Source organism: Etheostoma spectabile, chromosome 6 (assembly GCF_008692095.1).
Source record: "Etheostoma spectabile isolate EspeVRDwgs_2016 chromosome 6, UIUC_Espe_1.0, whole genome shotgun sequence".
NCBI classification, from domain to species: Eukaryota; Metazoa; Chordata; class Actinopteri; order Perciformes; family Percidae; genus Etheostoma; species Etheostoma spectabile.
This window is the reverse complement of record NC_045738.1, coordinates 10144142-10166693: the sequence shown is the minus strand read 5'-3', so window position 1 is coordinate 10166693 and position 22552 is coordinate 10144142. Positions and strand designations below refer to the sequence as shown.

At 39.3% G+C, this 22552-nt stretch overlaps 1 protein-coding gene across 1 annotated transcript; it reads right to left on the bottom strand.

The window, feature by feature from the left end:
• Nucleotides 1-1174: 1174 nt before the first annotated feature.
• On the bottom strand, nt 1175-21109 carry LOC116690807 (ceramide synthase 2). The gene is made up of 13 exons (XM_032517973.1): nt 21098-21109; nt 20911-20940; nt 19735-19832; nt 14097-14267; nt 11460-11577; nt 11251-11369; nt 8564-8621; nt 8267-8317; nt 7327-7419; nt 5178-5306; nt 4754-4860; nt 4434-4587; nt 1175-2546 (listed from the first exon to the last, which is right to left on the bottom strand). The coding sequence occupies exons 1-13, from the start codon at nt 21107-21109 to the stop codon at nt 2406-2408; spliced, it is 1281 nt and encodes a 426-aa protein (XP_032373864.1). The 3' UTR covers nt 1175-2405.
• Between the last annotated feature and the right edge of the window lie 1443 nt (nt 21110-22552).

The window sequence follows — 22552 nt, the reverse complement described above, 5'->3', positions numbered from 1 at the left end:
CAGATGGCATTGTTATTATATCGCAGCACCTTTGGAAGAAGTATTAAGATCTTTATCTTTAAGTTAAACTAGCAATGTATCAACGTAAAAACACTGTATTTTCAGATAAAAGCCCTGCATTCACAACTTCACCTAAGTGCGGTGGTAAATAAGTGTTGTTTCTTTACTGAAGTTTAAGTAACACCACACTATAAAAACACTTGTAACAGTAGTAAAAGTATTCATTTATTAAGTTTCTACTGAAGTAACTAGGTACATACGTATGTATTATCAGGAAAAATCAAAGTATCAAATGATTTTTTTGTGCAAAAAATAGTAAAAAGGTCAATATTTCTAGCTGAAATGTAGTAGAAAGTTGAAGGAAAAGCACAACTACCTCAACATTGTACTTAAGAACAGTAATTGAGTATTTACTCAATTACTGTTTTTGGAGTTCTGGGTTTCCATTTCAAGTAGAAGTAGGTAAGTAATTACAATAAAATGTGAGGTGGGATTTTATGTGGTAATCTTCTTAAATGATTCAACAGTATGACCTATTTTCTGCTAAAGGACCGAGTTCATGCTACTGTATTTAACATTATGCCAGATAGTTTCAAGGACAAAATGTTTTATGGTCTCATGTCTTTTTTACTGGAATTTATAAAGTTAAAGATGTACTGTGTGAGAATGTTGCAGACATGATGTACAAAAAAGGAAAACAAAAATGCTTTTATTGTGATTCATGATCTTTGTTTTTATTATTAATAATACTTAGGCATCATTGAACAAAAAAATACAAAATGAGAAAAAAAATTAACACTGTAATTAGGACACAGCTGTTTCTTCTGTATCACCGGGGAAAAGAGGTTGCCGGTTGGTCTGGATTAGTAAAAAAGAATGTGGTGGTGGAATGAGGGTGAGTTTGAAAGGAAGGTAATTTATAAAGAGGAGCAGTGATGGATGAGACAGTGAAGGTAGGATATACTAGTCTTAGGATTAGATCTGTGATGTGGAGACAGGAAAGAAAACAAGTGGACATTATGACAGGACAGAGCTTCCAATACATTACTTATAAGGCACTTGACGTACAAACAACTCTAAAGCATAACAACAAAACTGTAACACTTATTTCTTGAATTCCTCATAAGTCTCAAGCACTAAACTGCTAAAAATTGATTTCAATATTTTTACGTCCTTAACATCAAAACCTGTTTCATACACGCAATCATACCTAAAATCATTCACGTCGATCAACACATAAAATTCTAACCCAGGTTAACAAACATAACCCAGGCTACAAGGCAGTGAATTGAAGAAATCTGGCCCATGTTTGCAAAATCCGGAATTGGTAAATCTGTCCCATTCCATTAGAAATAGTAAAACTACTGTATTTCAACAAAGCAACCCAACTTCGCAATGATTTTGTTGAGTCACTGGTTTTCAGCGGGTGGCAACATCAGCGTGATTCAAGACTCAACTGTATCAAACAGCTTTAGCCAAACCAGAAAGGAAAAACATTCAGCTTTGTCAAAACTAGCAGGAAGCAGTGATTTATATTGCAGTGTTTGTGCTAAGCACTTGGGTATTTCTGCCTGCTCAAACAGCAAAGAACTGATTATGTTGACCTTGGCAGGTCAGACATCTCTTTTGGAACAATGAATTGTACAATACTGAATTAAGAATTGAACCAAAATTAAAACAAGAAAAGCAAGATTTACTCTTTAAACTTTAAATAAGGCAAGTGTATAAATAGCATGGGCTGCGTTGGAGAGCAGAGGCCATAGTCCTACTGCAAGTTATTACAGTATATAAGAGACACTGTATGTTTGTGCAAAGACATTGCAATATCTGAACACTTACATACTTGCATAGACAAGGAAAACATTAGGGCATGAAATGCCCTATTGTCTCACTTTCACTCTCTTTTGTTCTTTTATGAGAAAACAAAAAGGTGCAACCAAATAAAGCAACACAAGATTAAAACAGAAAGCTTTTTAAAAATGGCATTTTACCAGCCTTTAGCTGGCTCTAAGGCACAAAGAACAAGGAAAGCTAAAGTAGAAGCAGCATCACCCCCATACTCCATTCATTTTCTTCCCTGTCTTATTGAAATTCTGGGACTGACAAATTGCCAATGATACATTTTTCTCTAATGACAAAGCAAAAAAGCCATGCCACCTAATGTAGTGTACAGTTTATTATCTGCTAGATCTGTGTCCAATGAACATGTATGAGTGTTTGTGGTGTGCAAAAGTAACTGTCAAATTTCCTCAGGATACCTGCTCTTCTTGGTTTAAATGGGATGACTTGCCGCTTCCCTAAACCACAATCCCCTTTTCCTTCTCTCTTTTCATCCCTCCCTCCAGCTCCCCTACAGAGGGATATGAGTCCTTCACACAATCTTTTCTCCTGACGCTTGTTTGCTTTTACTCTGTCTTGCTGTGGTTGTTGTTGTGGACTGTGTGACCGTTCTGCACTGGTCCATTTTTTGTCATGTCCTTTTTATCGTCCTCCTCTTCTGATTCATCTGTTTCATCTTTGTCACTCCTTTCATCGTCAACTTTTTCCTAAAAAGAAAAATGAAATAAAATAAAAATTGTACTGGAGCTCTAGCCAGTGTGAGAACAAACCATCTAGTTCCATGCATGAAAATGTGTGTGTGGTGACGGCGCAGTGGATATGACAAATGCCGTTACACACACACGCCAAAATTTTGGAACCACCTTCTCATTCAATGCGTTTTTATTTTCATGACTATTTACATTGTAGAATATCACTGAAGGCATCAAAACTATGAATGAACACGTGGAATTATTTACTTAACAAAAAAGTGTGAAATAACTGAAAACATGTCTTATATTCTAGTTACTTCAAAGTAGCCACCCTTTGCTTTTTTGATAGCGCTGCAAACCCTTGGTGTTCTCTCAATGAGTGTCATGAGGTAGTCACCAGAAATGGTTTTCACTTCACAGGTGGGCCTTGTCAGGGTTAATTAGTGGAATTTCTTGCCTTATTAATGGGGTTGGGACCATCAGTTGTGGTGTGCAGAAATCAGGTTGATACACAGCCAACAGCCCTATTGGACAACTGTTAGAATTCATACTATGGCAAGAACCAATCAGCTAAGTAAAGAGAAACAAGTGGCCATCATTACTTTAAGAAATGAAGGTCAGTCAGTCCAGAAAATTGCGAAAACTTTGAATGTGTCCCCAAGCGCAGTCACAAAAACCATCAAGCGCTGCAACGAAACTGGCTCAGATGAGGACCGCCCCAGGAAAGGAAAACCAAGAGTCACCTCTGCTGCTGAGGAGAGAGACCAGATGAATACCACACAGAGTTCTAGCAGCAGACACATCTCTAGAACAACTGTTAAGAGGAGACTGCGCAAATCAGGCCTTCATGGTCCAATAGCAGCTAGGAAACCACTGCTAAGGAGAGGCAACAAGCAGAAGAGATTTGTTTGGGCCAAGAAACACAAGGAATGGACATTAGACCAGTGGACATCTGGGCTTTGGTCTGATGAGTCCAAGTTTGAGATCTTTGGTTCCAACCACCGTGTCTTTGCACGACGGAGAAAAGGTGACCGGATGGATTCTAAATGCCTGGTTCCCACTGTGAAGCATGGAGGAGGAGGTGTGATGGTGTGGGGGTGCTTTACTGGTGACACTGTTGGGGATTTATTAAAAATTGAAGGCATACTGAACCAGCATGGCTACCACAGCATCCTGCAGTGGCATCACATCCGGTTTGCATTTAGTTGGACCATCATTATTTATTTTTCAACAAGACAATGACCCCAAACACACCTCCAGGCTGTGTAAAAGGGCTATTCGACCAAGAAGGAGAGTGATGGAGTGTTGCACCTCCACAGTCACCGGACCTGAACCCAATCGAGATGGTTTGGGGAGAGCTTGACTGCAGAGTGAAGGCAAAAGGGCCAACAAGTGCTAAGCATAACTGGGAACTCCTTCAAGACTGTTGGGAAACCATTTGAGGTGACTACCTCTTGAAGCTCATCAAGAGAATGCTAAGAGTGTGCAAAGCAGTAATCAGAGCAAAGCGTGGCTAGTTTGAAGAAACTAGAATATAAGACATGTTTTCAGTTATTTCACACTTTTTTGTTAAGTACATAATTCCACATGTGTTCATTCATAGTTTTGATGCCTTCAACCAGTCAGCACTTTCACTTCAACTTTACACTGGAACTTTAATTTCTTTGAGGTCCTTCATTTTAACTTTAACTTCTCAATGTCTCAACTGCAGATTTTCAGTGTCAAATTTCAAATGTTTATTTCTTTTGCATTTTCTAGTATTTTATCTTGTTTATCTTTATTTATTGCTATTTGTCTAATGTTAATCAGTGCTGGATGATGAAGATGTGAGCGGAGATGTTTCCATGATTTAATTTGAATTTTAAATTAGATTTCTTTCTTTACGTTGTTTACGTTACTTACGTTGTTTGTAAGGAACCGGATTGCTATGCGTATGATGAGGACAGCCCAGAAGATATGTAGACACTGCAAAGTCATCAAAAGTCCGTTGAAAAAGTAGTAGCCAAAGAAGGGTTCATAGATGGTCACTGGGTAAACCCACGTACAGTAAATAATCCTGGAATAGAGATAGTGAGGATGAAGGACATTGTCATTTAACATAGAGGTGTATATTGCGATAAGACATTAAAACAATTGCTTAAAACGTGTGCGTGTGTGTGTGTGTGTGTGTGTGTGTGTGTGCGTGTGCGTGTGTGTGTGTGCGTGTGTCTCTGTGTGTGTACCAGAAGGGGAAGATGACCAGCCGAGTGATAATGAAGATTGCAGCAAATACAATGAAGATGTAGTTACAGGCATTTCGCCACCCTGCATAGTTGAACATCTTTGCAGACTGTCAGAGGGACAAAGAAAGAATAAAGGAAGAAACAATAAAGTAAAAAGTATTTGTTTTAATAATAATAAAAATGGTAGCCCGTTTGCCTCTATTCAACTAAAGATGTTTAGTTAGTTTAGTTTTATCCACAAGGTGGCAGTGTGTCAGAATTTGTGGGTGTTAGAAGTTTCATTGTAAACAGTGAATCACGTGTGAACAAAACTTAAAACTCAGTAGGTATACAGCATGTTAACACCATTTATTTATACTGACCCCATCTATATGTTTGCTTGTCAGAGTGCACTAATCACAATAACTGTATGAATGACATTTACCTCAAGGAAGTAATCAGATGAGTCGTGAACCAGCATGATGAGAGTTCCGGCACGGATGTAATTAACACACCAGGAGAAGCTGATCAGGAGGATGGTCGCTACATGGTGAACGATCTGTTCCTTGAAGTCCTAAAGAGAAGGCGGAAAGAAGACTTAAAAGTTAAGCTGAAAAAATTAAACTGTTTGGAATATATACAGTGGGGCTCGAATGTTTGGGCACCCTAGGTAAAAACTTGTATTAATGTTAATAAAGAAGCCAAAAAAAGATGGAAAAATCTCCAAAAGGCATCAAATGACAGATTAGACATTTGTATAATATGTCACACAAAGTTGGATTTTATTTCCATCACTTACACTTTCAAAATAACAGAAAACAAAAAAATGACGTCCGCAAAAGTTTGGGCACCCTGCAGAGTTAATACCTTGTACTGCCCCCTTTGGCAAGTATCACAGCGTGGAAAAGCTTCTTGTAGCCAGCCAAGAGTCTTTCAATTCTTGTTAAAGGTATCTTCGCCCATTCTTCCTTACAAAAGTCTTCCACTTCTTTGAGATTTCTGAGCTGTCTGTCATGCACTGCTCTTTTAAGGTCTATCCATAGATTTTCAATTATGTTGAGGTCAGGAAATTGTGAAGGCCATGGCAAAACCTTCAGTTTACGCCTCTTGATGTAATCCACCGTGGATTTTGAGGTGTGTTTAGGATCATTATCCTTTTGTAGAAGCCATCCTCTCTTTAACTTCAGCTTTTTCACAGATGGAAATTTTATTAAATCCATTTTTCCTTCTACTCATGAAATGTTTCCTGTGCCACTGGCTACAATACAACCCCAAAGCATCATTGATTCCCCCCCCCATGCTTAACAATTGGACAGAGGTTCTTTTCATTAAATTCTGTGCCCTGTCTTCTCCAAATGTACCTTTGCTCATTTCAAAAAAATTCTATTTTAACCTCATCAGTCCACAGAACTTGTTTCCACGATGGATCAGGGTTGTCTATATGTTTATTTGCAAACTTCAAACGCTAATTTTTGTGGGGAGGACGTAGAAGAGGTTTTCTTCTGACGACTCTTCCATGAAGACCATATTTGTACAAGTATCTCTTTACAGTGGAATGGTGTACCACAACTCCAGTGTCTGCCAGGTCTTTCTGGATGGGTCGTGCAGCCAAACGTGGGTTTTGACTTGCTTTTCTCACAATCCTGCGAGCTGTTTTGTCGGCTAATTTTCTTGGTCTTTCTTAATTACATTCCAAACAGAGGATATTGGCATCTGAAAACGCTTTGCTATCTTCTTATAGTGTCAACTTTTTTTCAGTTTCAGTTTTCTAGACAACTGCTTAGAAGAAGCCATGGTGCTGATTGTTGGGGCGAGGTCAGATGAGTCTGGGCATTTAAAACCTTAAGATTGACATCACCTGGTCTTTCCAGACGAAGATTGAGAACGTTCCATGACACTGTCAGGTCTCAGCTTTCCAAATGCTATAAACTCTGCAGGGTAAACAAACTTTTGCAGATGGGATTTTTTTCTTTTCTGTTATTTTGAAAGTGTAAATGATGGAAATAAAATCTAACTTTTTGTGACATATTAGACATATGTCATTTGAGGCCTTTTGAGATTTTTTCATCTTTTCTTGCCTTCTTTATGCACATCAATACAAATTTTTACCTGGGGTGCCCAAACTTTCGAGCCCCACTGTATTTGTTTGTAGCATGTTTTTGTGTGTGTGTGTGTGAAATAAATCCCGCTTAAGAGACATCTAGGTTAGAATAACTTGTTGGAGGAACACATTATGCCCCTTTGGCAAGATTTTCCCCCACTGTGCTTAGCTTTTCCCGGCTGAGCAAAGTCCACACACACACGCGCGCGCGCGCACACACACACGTGTAACAACAGTCTAATGTCCAGCCCATAGTCAATTCTAGATGTCAAACTGATTAGTCAGTAACAGTAAACAGACTTTGTCTTACTTGTGCATACAGTTAATCATCATATATTAATCATAAAAGTGGTAAACCAAATAATGTTTGTATAAATGATATGTGTTTTCCATTAACATCAATTGTTGGGTATATTTTAATTCTGTTCCCGTGAGTCTTGTTGTTTACACAATACCACCTGAACAAAGGAGGTGAAGAGATGAATTCACTCACTTTGCGTTTGACGTCAGATGCCACACTGAAGAGCAGAGCGCTGTAGAAACCTAGCTCAATCATGTAGTACCAATACTGAGATGGCAGGAGAGTCTGAAGCAGAGGAAACAGCTTTACTTTCAAAATCCATACACCAATGTGAGCAAATCTATATTCTGAGCTAGGGCTGCAACTCACCATTTTCATCACTACATACAGAGTTAATCGTATTATACTTTACTTTTACTTTTGATTAATTGATTAATTGTTTGGTATGAAAATGTCAGAAAATAGTGAAGAATGTCCATTACAAGCCCATGCTGAGTCCAAAAACCTACAGATATTTTGTTGATTATTACACAAGACATAGACCAACCAGTTAATTTTTACTTAAAAACGTACTTAAACGACAAACTGATTATCTAAATTAATGACATAACTACTAATTTCAGCTCTATTTGGAACTCTGTATAAGGAGGGTGTCATGTGATGTGTGTATCGGATTTTCTGGAGTGTTCACCAAATTAAATTTAAGACCTTTTAAATACAACAAAAAATGCAATTTAATACCCTTTTTACGGCCATAACGGTCAAACAATGACAATAAGGCCTATTTATATTTATTAAGTACTTCTTGTACATCTTGACAGAACTTCCTGGCTGTATAGAACAAGTAATATATAATCAATAACATGGCCTGGAACCAGAGACGGGGCAGAAAACTGAGGGATGGATTAACAAACTAGGTTTTTGCTAAAACTGACACTAGCAGTAGTAACAGTGTTTGCAACAAAAGCCTACATTCAAAAAAACGTTTGGTAGGCAAGAGAAAATATTCATTGAAGAAGACTTTTAAATAGCTTTGAAGGCATTTATGTGATTGAACGAATTAAATGGTTTTAAAGACTTTTATGCAGATACCATGGTGTGTTTAGTGTACCTAGCCATCCCAGAGACTTACCAGCACAGGGAAGCCTTGCCACATCTCTTTCAGGTCATACAGCCAAGGTTTCTGTAAGGAGAAATGCATTGTGAATGAGACAGCAGAGCTTGACAGAAGTATTTCTATCAACGGACTCAGCATGGCAATGAGTCAACGCTGCACCTCGGACAGTGCGATAGGTGAAGTCATTCACAGCAAATAAGACAGACAACTGTGAAAACTGCCATGTTATGATGGCAGGGCAGGTGATGAATGAGCATGTAAACATAAAGAGACGAGAGGAGGAGGAGTCGAGGTTAACATGGCAGTACTCACATCGATGAGGGCGGCCAGGCCAGCAATGAAAGCAAGAAGGTAAAATGTAAATCTCCAACTGAAAGAGAACACACACACACACATTCTCCTCAGTTAATGAGGCATGAGACAAGAGACACATTTTATACCAGCAAGCAAACACACACACACACATACTCCCTCTTAATATCTTGTGACAGAGCCAGTGAGAGCCTCTCTTACAGGTGTAAAGAGGGGATTTCACAGCAGCAGAGAGACATGGACACACACACAAGAACACAACAGTGAACACAGAGAAAGAAGAGAGAGATATACCAATGGGAAAAATAAGGGAGAGTAACAGAAGTCTGCTGTGTGCACACAAACAACAGATTAATTCAGAACACACACAGTGAAAGACACCATAACCAGGGAACAACAAACATGCAGTCACATGTACGTCTGCTCACATCCACACTAGCATCATATGCAGAACATCAATCTGATTACATGTAATTATCATCTTTCACACATATACCGCAGACACAGATTAGGAAGGCTCAGTTGACCAAAATTACAAAAAGGTTTTATTTTGGTCATGCAGATAGTTTTGAGTTATTCTCTAAGATGCCTGTGTCCTTCACAACACAATGAAAGCAGGTAAAACTTCATTTGTTGTCCTCATGTCGTTTAAAAATGTTTACAATATTCCATAGCAAGAGTGTCACCATTAATGTGGATAATACAGAACAAACTGTTTAAAAAAAATAATTTCAGCTGATGGAGTTGTTAGTGTTTCAGAGCACTTTAAGGTTGCATTTCTCCAAAAATTGAATTGGTCTCAACTTTTTGCTGCAGGCCGTTGAAAGGCCGTTGGTTGAAATGGGTTTGAAATTCATGATGTCTCTCTCTCATGGGTGAGGCAAATGCTCTGGGCGGGCAATGCAGAGAAAGGGGAGGTAACCTTGCCCTTTAGGACCTCATAAGAAGCAGATTGGCCCATCTGAGCTTTCATTCTTTCAAAGACAGAGCAGGAAACCCAGGGCTCAGTTTACAACTATCGCCATTTCTAGCCGTTGGGGGACCATAGGCAGGCTGGGGGAACTCATATTAATGTTAAAAAACATCATAAAGTGAAATTTTCATGCCATGGGACATTTAAGAAAACATGCAAAAAGACAACACACAAGCAAATTAAGAAAACAACTTCATTAATTTGACAACACATGCGCAGCATTCAGCAAACACGCTGCAAATACACACAACTCAACCAAATACATAAACGCGCTGCAAATATAGTAACAATGCAAAAAGAAAAGCACACAATCACTGAAAAAAGAAGCATTGCAAAAAAAAAGCGGATACAAACAGAAAGCGCTGCATCCAGATTACACAACGGAATCTCTCCAGGCCTCTAGAGGGAGCGTTAAGTGGAACAGCTTGATTTTCAAGGAGCCTTTTTGTTAGAGTTGGGTATGGCTGCAGCCATGCAGAACCTCCCATCTCATGCCTCCCGTCCATAGACTGTATATTAAATTATTATTATTATTATTATTATTACTATACAGTCTATGCTCCTCTCTCATGCCCTCCCTCAAATCAGAGCCATGAGGTGTAGAAGTCTAGTTTTCTCTCAGACCACTTGAAATGCAATATGCAGAAAGGTTATTATATATTTTTTTGCCCAACGACCTCAAAAATATACTGCATACCCAAGCTTTAATGTCCAATAATAACAGAAGAAATTATTACAGCAAGCTTATGGGCCTTTAAGGGCACATGACTATTTTATTAAAACAGACTGGAGGAAACTTATCCTTTAAAATGTTTAGGTGCTCAGAAAAACATTTACAAGCAAATGAGTAATCTGCTCCAGAACAGCAACTGGGTAGACCTTGCGATAAGATTATTTTTTGTCAACTTCTGTTTCCAAAGTCTATAAAGTTTTTTATAGGGACTATTTCATTAGTCCCAGCTCACAATTAGGTTGGTGTCTTCTCGTAATTTGGGTGAACTGACCCTTCCAGTCACGTAATAAAAAGCCTTTATGGATCTGTCAACACACATGTACAGTGACTACGACAATGAAGCTAATGGTACCGTCCCTACACAGAAGTTATACATTGAACACAACACATGGTGTGGAATAATCCATTAACAGATCATCTAAGAAAATATTTGTCTACATGAATACGACTGAGCATGTGTCAGTGCTAGTGATGCCAGCAGTGGTGCTGCTGTTTATGACACTCTTATAGATATGGTTATCTGTAGTACTGTACATTGAGTCATCTGCCAGCTGACACTAGCTAGCTTCAGTAGCCTTGTATTATAAGGTGATCATGCTATTGGTTTGACTCAGTTAATGCTCGCACATAAAAATAGCCAACAGTGGTGAGAAAACCCCTGTTGCTGAGTCCCTGTGCTAATGAGTGTGGATGGTTAAATCCAACCATCCACACTCATTAGCACAGGGACTCAGCAACAGTCCGTGCATGTGTAAGAAGAGTCAGGGCAACGCTACAGGCATGCTAGCAGCAGAGTGGCATTATAATAAGTGCATGTTAAAAATAGAGGGCTACTTTTGCCCTTAGAAATGTGCTCATATAGCCGAGGGAACGCAAAGTTAGGCAGCTGTTCCAACCTGCTCCATAGCTCCATAGACATGTGTGCATATGTGTGTGTGTGTGTGTGTGTGTGCGCGCATGTGTGTGTATGTGTGTGCGTACCTGGCCTCTTGAAACTTTTTGAGCAAACTGGGTCTGTCCTGGTTCCTTCGTCTCCTGAACCATCGCTGCACTTGTCTTTCTGAATAGCCAGTCTGCTTGCAAAGACTTGCTATTGAAGTCTGAGAACAGCACAAAAGTCAGATTTAAGTTTTTAAATTTCTGGCAACACACACAAGTTTAAGTGTGTATGGGTGTGTGCAGACATGTACCTGTGTGGGACTTTTGGTAATGTTACAGTAGTAGGACTCCAGTGTAGGGTTGTGAGGGACTTTGAGCCGTACTGTTTCTTTCACCCCGAGCAGAGAAGCCAGGGGTGTAGCCACCGTCCTGCAATCACAAAAACATTGTCGAGATTAAAAAGAGATGAAATGTAAGGAAGTTAAAGACAGCAAAGGGTGCAATCAAGGAAATTCTTTTAATGTGTTTGAAATAGTCTACTCAAGTGTAAGATAAACAAAATTAATAAACATAAAGTAAATAAAAATCATTAGAGGTTAATTTAATGACGAGAAAGCCTCAGCTATTTGTAGAGCAACAATTAACCTTCATGTTGTAAATATGTGTTTGTCTTATCATATTCATAACGTTTTCAGCTAGCCCACTAGAATTTATAACTCTATGATTCAAATGGGATTTAGGAATAAAAAATAAATTCTGTCTTATTTCCAAAAGACTAGCAACTACAAACAGGAACACTGTACTTGTGTGATAAACAATGTGAATCCCTTAAAAGAACTGGTCTGTACTTATTATAAACTAGGGCACAGCATAGTGAACATTAAATCATTGCCGGAATAAAAACTGCTTTCTGGAGAAAAATGTAATTAGAGGTCAGAGTATGAGATAACTGATGGCCAGACAAGAGGAGAAAGAAAAGGAACAGAGGGAAGCTATCAAGGGAAAAACAAGTTAGACTGGGCAGAAGGACAGAAAAGAAGAGTAAATATAGAGGAAGCAAATGATTGAATTAATAATCAAAGACATACAGCGGGGGAAATAAGTATTGAACGCGTCAACATTTTTCTCAGTAAAGATATTTCTGATGGGGCTATTGGCATGACATTTTCACCAGATGTCAGTAAAGAATAACAGTAAAGATATCACAACAAGTCAGTCCATCAATAAAGTTGTGTGTGATGACCGACGGAAAAAGTATTGAACCCACTAGCTGAAATGTATTTAATACTTTGTAGAAAAGCCTTTGTTGGTAATGACAGCTTCAAGACCCCTCCTGTATGAAGGAATTTTTTGCACCCATTGCCCCGCTGTGATTTTTGCCTTCTTCCCCCCAAAAATGGTTTTGGGGCATTCTATGAACCGCTCCGTTTGTCAGAGGTTTTCAAGGGATTCAACGGGGATAACTGGCCCTTTTTAACAGCTTTATTTTTTTTTCTGAAACCCAAAATTGAGAGTTCCTTGAGTGTGTTTGGGACACTTTCTTGTGAAAAGCCACCCCCGTTTAACTTTACTCCCGGGGGAAGGCAGCAGATTTTTTGCCAAAAGGACAAACACACCTTTAAAAAAAAAAGGGCCCCGGCCCAAAACGAAAAAAAAGCCCAAAAAACCCGAGCCCACCCAAACCCCGTTGGGAAGGGAGGGTTTCCCAAACAGGGAGAAAACAAAAAGAGGAGGCCAAGACCCAAAAAAATTTAAAAAAACCCCAATGCAGGGGGCCCGCAAACAAAAGCCGCGGCCAAGCAGGGGCGGGGAAAGAGGCAGGGGGGGAAGGGGGAACAAAGCAAGAACAAAACCGCCGGAAAGACCCCGAGGGGGCCGGCTTTAAAAAACCCAAGAAAATAGGGACCCCGGAGAAATCAAGCAAGGAAAGCAGGAGGGCGGGAAGGGGAAGGAGTTTGGGGACCTATCACGGTACATTTTTCTTTCATCCTTAAAAAATTATAAAAAGTTGCCAGTGCCAAAGCTGAAAAAAACCCCAACCATGAGTCCCACCTCCAAACTTCACTGTTGGATGTGCTTTTAGGTTTTCTCCAAACGGTGTAGTTTATCAATCAAAGGTTTGATTTTGGTCTCATTGACCAGATAATTTTATTATTTTAATTTTTCTCCCATTATGTCTTTGGCTGGCACAAACTTTGGGGAAAGGGTTTTCCCTTTTGCCTTTTTTTTAAGCAGTGGTGTCTTGGTAAAAGGGGCATGGGGGGGGGGGGCATTACTAAAGTTTTCTTAAGAAAAATTTACCTGCTTTTTCGGTTTTTTAAATTTTTCCACGAGTGGCCTGGTTTAAAACAACTCTTTAATTTAAAATAGGGATCCCGTGAGAAACCCCATGCAAGGAGCACCGGTCATGGGCGGTTAAGGGTAAAGGGTTCGTAAATGGATTAAAAAGGCCCCCCCCCCCAAAGGGTTTCTGAAGTTTAGACATTTGTCGTAACCAAAGCCATCGTATGTTTTTTTTTTTCAATAAGATTTCAAAGGTTTTGGGGGGCGCCCTTTTCTTTACCCCTATGAAAGCTTTTTGGTGAACCTTTGGTTTGGAGAAAAAATTTTATGGCCATCAAAAAAAAGGACAATCCAGCTTATTATTTGCGTAAAGGGGTAGTATTTCTTCCTAAATCTGGATTTTTGCTGGTTTATTGGTTCCATGCCCTTTTTCCCCCCTTTCCCTTTATGGGTTTTAATTTTATTCCCCTTTTGATTCTACTTATTCACGAACTTTTGTCCTGGGAAAAATGTGGGGTTATTTGGGGTTTTTATGAATTGGGGAAAATTTTTTTCTAATAGCCCCACGGAAAAAATATTTTTTCTGGGAAAAAAAAAAGGGCGCGTTAAACTTATTTTTTGGTGAGTGGCACAGATACCCGTTGACAGCATAAAAATGAACTGACCTTTTAAAGACTACGGACAATGAGGAATACAAGGGGGCAAGGGCAGCGCCACCCAAGTCCTGGGTTTGGCATAAATCGTCCAAACCCCCATCCTCCCGGTAGCCCCGCCCCCGGCCCTCTGGAAACCACAGCCGTTCCCCCAGAACCCCCTCGCTCAGCCCCGTCAGCACCGCAACAGGGAACAAAGGAGTCACACCAACCAGGGTTATTTCCATGTTTGAGGAGAAATTACACCCTAAAAAACATGGTTCCACCAAAAATCTGAACGCACAAACAGTCTAAAGGGGCTTGCTTTAGGGGCTTTAAATACAAGCCTGGCTATGTATAAGGGAATACATCTGTTAATGGGAATATTTTCTACCATGTAATTAAAAGGATTAAAGGACGGCACCAACGTTTCCCTCTCATTGGAACAGAGCACTAGTAGCATGCTGGGAGCTCAGCTCAGGAGGCCCACGTGAGGGAGGAAAAATCAGACCAACAACTGAGCGTTGTGCTTTCAACACCAGCTCTTTCCTAAACAGTTGACAGTCACTGCGAACTAACTATGTTTTTTATTCAGAGTGCAGAGATGAAAATTTCTGCTTCTAGGTTCAGGGAGTGGCAGAGAAAGAGAGTAAAAAGGAGAACTAGCGGCTGAGGGATGTGAGTCATGATTCATCCATATGTGCAGAGCAGCGGGGGCGCTCCCACACACTCATCTCTGGAGTCCCCTTGCAGATCTACAGTAACCCCCCTTACACTCACTGTAGCTGTAAATGCCAAAGCCCTGTAACCACTTCTCCTCCACTCCCATCCCCACCCTCCCTGCCAGTAATCAAGAAGGATTCTCTCCTTGGCCCAGAGAGCTAAGCCATGTGTATGTAATCTGCTCCCTCCCTTGACTATCTTTAAAATATGCAGCTGGAATTAGACTTGAATGTAAAGAACTGAGGTTTGCCTGAAGAGACGCAGTGTGGTAAAACAACTTTGACAAGGACTTTTCAACAAAGTAACAGTGTACTTCATGTATAAGATCCGCAAAAAGAATACACTTTTAAAGAAAGTTAGAATGTTCGCCAATGGCCTTATCTTTGTAAATTCTTGGTGTTTGACTCCGGTACACTTCGCTTCATTAATTCAATCTCAAGATAAAATGATATTGCTTGTTTTAGCCTCTGACACCCTCCATGAGACAGTGTCACGTTGAGTATGTTGGTTATTTTCCACATCATGTCATGTTAGTCATGGCCCTAATTTCCTGTTGCAACAGAACGGTTGGCGAGCACCGGGCTTTCCTTTCTCTCTCTCTCTCTCCCCTGAGCACAGTGGATAGGAAATGTGACATATTTTTCCCAGTTATTTTGCCAACTCTTCCACTTCAGTAGCAGTAAATCTCACTTCTCCTTTAGTGTCCTGCCAGATTTTGTAAGCTCTTCCGAACAGCTTGTTTGTGTGCATGCATGGTTCAAAATTAGCACAATTTACCTGCCAAATGATGATTAAATATGCAAGTAGATTTGCTTCACTTACAAGTAAAAAAACAACAATGGTAATCTATTGAGTGGCTAGTAAAATTTGAACTTTCAGTAGCCATTTGGCTGGTGGAATAAAAGTTCATTTTGAACCCTGCGGGCAGCTCTGGCTCCATTAAAAGCAGTGTAATCTAACTCAAAACAGATTACTAAATGAGCTTCTGGGCACAATCAAAGGGCAGACTGATTGAGGAATGCAGACAGACTGTGTTGACTTCTCTGCATATTAAATTAATTCCCTTAATAACAACAAATACAAACTGCTAATACATATATTAGCTGTAATAAGGCTCAACATACAAGCATGCACAGATACCTAAATTTAACAATCAAGTGGAAATGCTTGCAACTAAACAAGGACAAATTCTTCATATTTTGCATGGCTGCCGCATGGAGATGATATAGGATTCGAGTGGATATTTTTAGGGTTTCTAGTTGAGATCATCCGGTGAATTCAGCATGTTTAAGCTCGTTTCCCCCCACAGCTTTCCTAACAACACATTCCATTGGCCCACAGGATCATATGACCAGACTCTGACCATTTCAAAGGTCCAATAAAAATAAAGCATGTCTTTGGCAGGGGAGGGAGAAAGGAAGTTATCTCATTGTCTCCTCTCTCTTCCTCACTATGACTATCCATTACAAGGATGTAGTGATTGTAAACACAGACCCAACATCAGACTGGAAGAGTATAGCTCCAGATGTTACTGATGTTTCATCTCAGCTCTATCTGAATCCTACGTTTACAAACCCATAATGCAGTTTCTCAAAAATGGATAAAATTAAGGGAAGAGGCCGTAGAGGAAAACCTAAATAGACCAGACTGGAACCTGGTACAGAGTCCAGGAATATTTAGAGAATGTAAACACATTGCCACCATACCAGGGGGTGCTCCAGTTTTCCCATTCACTCTCCACGGATGAATAACATCTTATGAAGTTTAACAGACACCCAATACTTTGTTTATCTGAATGATAGGAGGCTGAGTTGTCAAAAGGAACATAAGTCACAGGACTGTAGCAGTGAGTCATTCATAACATACCATCTATGAGTGCATAACTATTTATTTCCTCATATCCATCCATACTTAAGCTGTTCACTGACAGCTGACTCTTTAAAACATCAACTTTTAAATAATAACTAGGACACAGACAGCTTAGACAGCATACACAATAAGAGGTCAAAGCTTAGTTTTCAGTATCTCAAGTTTGGAGGTTTGATAAGTCAGAGACAGAACAGCACATCGACTACATGCCGATATCACAAAGACAAAAGAGTCAAAATGAGGTTGAGTCAATCAGATAAGTTGAATTATTTCATGGCCTTGAACATTATTTTAGCTCATATTACATTACAGTACAGTATTGTATGGACAGAATAAGGTCAAGATTTTTTGAGTACTATATATATACAGTATATACACTGAAATATGCCAGTAGCCCCAAGTAAAGATCTGTCAGGTACTAAAAGTTGGCATTGAACACTTGTTCAGATTCTTGATTACTTATTCATTGATTAGATATTTCCAGAATTTGTTGATGTCTTGCTGATTTTAGACTTGATTTCATGTTGTGTTTCTATGTAGATGCTTTAAATTAAGAGGACAATAAACGCTGTGTTTCTGACGGAAAAACATTTTATATTCCTCATTGTGAGGTTATGAAAAAAGTACAATGAGGTATCAGTGCCAAAATTCCGGTATTATATTAGCACCAGAATAACAACATCTGGAATGATACCCAGCTCTGAGCCTGACATATTGGGCCCATGGTGGCACAGGAGGAATTCTCTGAGAACAGCAACAATAAAACAAACCTTCATTGCCATAATGCACATTGCAATGATAAAGCTGACTGTTTTACAAATTGATTCCAACATTGTACTAAACTGATGTAATGGGTAACCTTTCTTAACAGGCCTGATAATCTTTAATTTAATTAGTATAATATTTAGTGTAGCATTAAGGTTTATAGTAGAGCTGAGACTATTAGTCAATCAATTGAAAGAAACTAAACAATTCATCATTTCAGTCATTTTTCAAGCATGAAACATAAACATTCACTGCTCCAGCTTCTCAAATGTGAATATTTAAAAATGATCAGTCATTTGATGGTAACTGAAGATATTTGGATATGGACTGCTGGTTGAATACATCTACCTATTTCAATATGTCACGTTGACCTGAAGAGGCGGCTGGCATGCTCTCTGCAAATCAGCTGTAACTCAAGTCATGCCTTAGACATTTTTGAAGGGTTTCTGAGGGTGAGTCAGACACATCCTTCACATTTTAAACATTCTTCTGGATCTTGGTTTGACTGAAAACAGTGTTATTTTTGATAGTATATACAGTGGTTATGCAAACAGAGATTGTAGAAAATGGTATACTGCAAAAGGGAAAAAATGTAAAATCATCAGAGGGGCAGATAGCCTGTTTGCGGTGATCTGTTTCATCACTCTCATCCAATCGTCTGTGTTATAGATAAGAGATCCCAAGAAAGTAAACTACAATGCCTCTGACACTAACCTGTGACCCCCATGAATTATTAATGGAACGATTCTCTCAGTCAGCAGTGATTTGAATAGGCCTGTTCAGGAGGTGTAAGGGTAATATTGTCATGTTGATTCCCACTGGATTCAGGCCCATGTATGTCCTTTGTGTTAAGGACAGTTACCCTGCCCAGAGCAATTAGATGTCCCCTTAGTATATGTGAGGCTTTTCTTTCTGTTGCTTTGACGCTTTAAATGGTAATGATTCATGTCTTTAACTGAACTACTGATTAGTCAGAAAACCGAGCTAAATTAGTAGAAGTTGTAAATATTGAGTTAGTTATGTTCTGTTCAGGTTAGGGAATGATAGAAGTCATATTCTGTATTTCTCCTCTAGACTGTCAGGGTTTTGTGGGGCTAACATAATGTTTGACCTGGACGCACAGCTTTCATCAATAAGAGGTTTCCCCTTCCTAATGAATTATTTAGTTAGTCTTTTAAATTGACAATCACAGATAGTAGGACGTATCTTGTGGTCTGGGGAACAATAACTTAACTCATATGGCTTAAAGATCCTCTTTTAGATTAATTGTTCTGTCTATAAAATTTTGCCCAACCATAACCCCAAAATACACAATTTACCTTGATATATAACAGAGACAAGCCTAAAATCATCCCATTTGAGAAGCTAAAACCATTACTCAATAATTAACTTAATAAACGTAAACAATTATCCAAATTTGTTGGTGATACATTTTCTCTTAATCAACTATTTAATTATTGAATTAACTGTTTCATGATATTGGTCTTTCATGAGACTTCACCCAATGATTAACATAATGTTTGACCTGCATGGATGCAAAGCTTGAAAACACATGCACACATATTTGCATATATATCATTATGTCATAGATTGACACACATGTGAGTATGAATGAGTGCTCATAGTGCTATAACAAATCTGGTTACAAACAAAACAACACCATTCCCATAACACTCATCAGGGCTTCCGGTGGCTGGAGTATCCACCCTATCTCAATTCATAAGATTCTTATTCAGTTAAAATACGAGGGTGTTTTTCTATCACCGTGGTGTTCATACTAGCTTAAATGTAGCTATTCAAAAAGGGAGACAGTGGAGAAGCTAAGTGAAGAACACAATGGTGGCAACAGGAAGGGGTCCCACACTGAAAAAAATCACTGATTTTAAATAACAGGCATCAAGTAAAAGGGTCTAAACGTGCTATCACCCTGGACATTTCTGTCTGTACATCATGGTGTGTATCCGCGGCCTGTAGTCGTGTAGTTACAGTGATAATGTGACATAATCTGCTGTTGGTTAGCAAACTTTAGAAACCGACCCACCACTGGGCCACGCGCCAGGCTGCCCCGTATTTTCAATATTACACAAATTTTAACGGTTATTAACGTACTTTCAAATAGTTGAAACATTACAAAGACATGCATGCGTTTTCTGATAAAAACACAAATAAGAAGAAGCCTGTTAGTTACATTTAATTAACCGATTCCTATGATTGCGTAATGACGTCTGAGAGAAGCGAGGATGCGGAGCGTGCGCCCCCCACTCACGCGCACATAAACGAATACTCCCCGACATGAAAGTGTAACAGTACTTACTTTGGTGTTTTCCCCCGTAGTGAAAAGTGATATCCGGCTTGCAATTTATTAAAAAAAAACGTTCTTTTCCACAAGCCGTCCCGGTCCCACCTAGCTAGCTAGCAATAACCTAACGGTCCCGTTGAGTGTCTAACTAGCCCGCTGGTTCGTGCTCAGAAGGCGCAGTTTGTGTCCAAGTTTAGTATCCGGAATGGTTTTTACATACAAAGTTTGTTTTTCCTCTTAAGAAAAACATTAAGTGGGGTGAAAACAAAAAGTGTCTACAGTTTGGAAAATATGTGAGGTGCTGAGATGCGACCCGTTATTTATCTTCTATCTCGTCGTGTCCGAGCTAAACACAATTCCTCAGTGTGTCCCGGACAGTCGGCGGGGTCTGTGGCCGGGCAGAGGCGGAGGAAGGGCCGGCACGAGAGCAGAGAGAGAGGAGCAGACAGAGGGAGGAGTGAGGGAATAACGGAGAGGGAGGAACGCAGATGACGTCCTAGCACATGAGAGCATTTGGCTGACACGTACACACACACACGTTTCTGTTATTTCACATTAATTTACATGGATGATGAAACTACATTTTCTCGGGTCACAGCTTGACTGCAGCTGACCTTTGATCTCCTTGTTATTTGCAAACGTAGCAAAGGCATACTGTTGGACTCATTTACTGTGAATATTTAGCTAAAGGTAAAATATATTTATTGATTTTTATAAATCATACTATTTCAATGGCACAATGTTTATAGGAGCTGTTTAACAACCTTATTGTTTTTTGCAGAAAGACAACTTCATTTTCTTTCATTTCAACTTCATTATTTTTCAGAGTCACTGGCCATCACATTGTGATGAAACATCACCTCGAATGAACTCCTGCCTGAGAACAGTTGTGGTCAGTAAATTATCAGCAAGTCGCTTGGTTATTACACAGTTGTTAGCTTATTTTTACAAAAACGCCTGCTACGGAGCCATAAAGTGAAGTATAAGGTAATATAGCCTTTTATACATTGTTGTGTTTCTTTAGAAATAAACAATGGACAACAAAAGTTTTTAAACGCTTCAGATGTAAAGTCATTCACTGTCAAAGTGGCCCCAAAATGAATGTCAGTCAACGGAATGCTAACGGCAGGAGAGTCCTTGGTAGCATAAAAATGGCGCCGAATGAGCTACGCTTCATGGGCGCTCGCTTACCTCCTTGGTTGAACCTGGAGGTTCTGCAACCTGGAGTAGGACAAAACCAAATATTACACAATAGGACATTTCCTAGCAGTAAAGGGACTGGAATTTGAAGATTGGCATTGGCCAAGATTACAGCTATGCCGCGTTAGCATGTCGCTACTTATGAGTTCAGTTAAAGACTTCTCAACCAAAACACTACCCAATCAGACATGTTTCAGCAGTAATGCGACCCGGAATAAGAGAGAATTAACCGACATTGGCAGTCAAGATGACATATTTTCACTGCTGTTAGCATGTGCATGCGAATATTAACGCTGCAGTGGCGAAACAAAACAAAAAACACTCCAGTCCTGTCTACTTGGAGCAGATGACTAATCATAGAAGGCCCGGCTTAGAGTTGCGTAAGACTTAGCCTAGAGTATACAAAACTGTTGAAAGTGGAGCGTTCAGTACAGTTGGAAATCTGAATGTTTTAGCTCACAGGGATTAGTCTAAAATATGTTTACCTCAAGTTTTGGCCACGTTTAACAGTTGTAGATAAGACAGAAAACACAGTAAAGAATAGCATGTCCCCTTTAAAAAAAACAAAAAAATCAAACAAAAACAATTCCAAGTGTTTGCTTTTGCAGGGCAATGTAGTTTTTTTGTAATGTCTGCACTGCATTTTAACAAAGGGGATAGAGGAAGGTTATCCTGCTATCCTTGTGACCCATGAACTTTAAGAAAAAAAAAAAAGCATGTGAGAGGTTACAGACTAACATGCAGGAATGACTTTAAGTACGGCTAACCCCAGGCCTGTTAAAGAGCTCGCCCCAAATACTGACATTTTGCACGTGTGAGACGAGGTCACATTGGCAAGGTCAGTGAGTTTGCCACTGCTCCTCCAGAGGGACGTTTTGTGACCTATAGGCCATATCAGTGACATTCAAAGTCTGGGTTGCAACTTATCAGTGGGTCATGGTAGATTTTGAATGGGTCAGGAAGTCAAGGGGTCAAGAATAAAAAAAACATTAACCAACTTTACAATTAAACAGTTTATCATTAAAGTATGGTCTTTGGAACCGCCCTATGAAATCTTTATGAAATCCAAAAATGTTTTGGAATTAAACTTAAAAAAAAGATCAATGAAGATGCTTTACATTGAGTCTAATCGCCAAAGCTTTTGCCTGTTACTAACCTCAATTCATATACAACTCCAATTGATTTCTCCTTATAGAAATATGTACCTGTATATGGAACTCTGTACTTGAAATTACAATCACATCAGTAGACAAACAATATGTTTTCTTTCTTCCTAAAGAGAGCCTGGGAAAATTAGAACATTTGAAAACCACAGGGCTGAAATATTGTATTGTGTAGTCATCAAGTTCAGTAATAATCTTATCTCTACTCATAATTTTGCCTGAGCACAGCTTCGTTCTTTTTTGGTAAATTGAGATCAGCTTAAAAAGCAAAAAAAAAACTGTAATATCTCCGTCCCACAGGGAGGAGATTTTGCTGGAACTGGGTTTACAAAGATAAAAACAAACAGCATTTAATTTTTGCTGATAAGTTAGTAGCCTATTCCCATAAATGAATTGAGGAGATAACAAACTTGGAGCATCAGTTTATTGTGGGTGAAACCAGTCTATGGTGAGAACTCTGGCTTTCATTC

What these genes read in the sequence shown, in the direction of transcription:
- LOC116690807 (XM_032517973.1), bottom strand. An exon ending in TTGTCCGTAGTCTTTAAAAG is followed by an intron (nt 11,578 to 14,096) that starts GTCAGTTCATTT and finishes TTGTGATTGCAG; the next exon opens with GACGGTGGCTACACCCCTGG. An exon ending in AAAAAGTTTCAAGAGGCCAG is followed by an intron (nt 8,622 to 11,250) that starts GTACGCACACAC and finishes GTTCTCTTTCAG; the next exon opens with TTGGAGATTTACATTTTACC.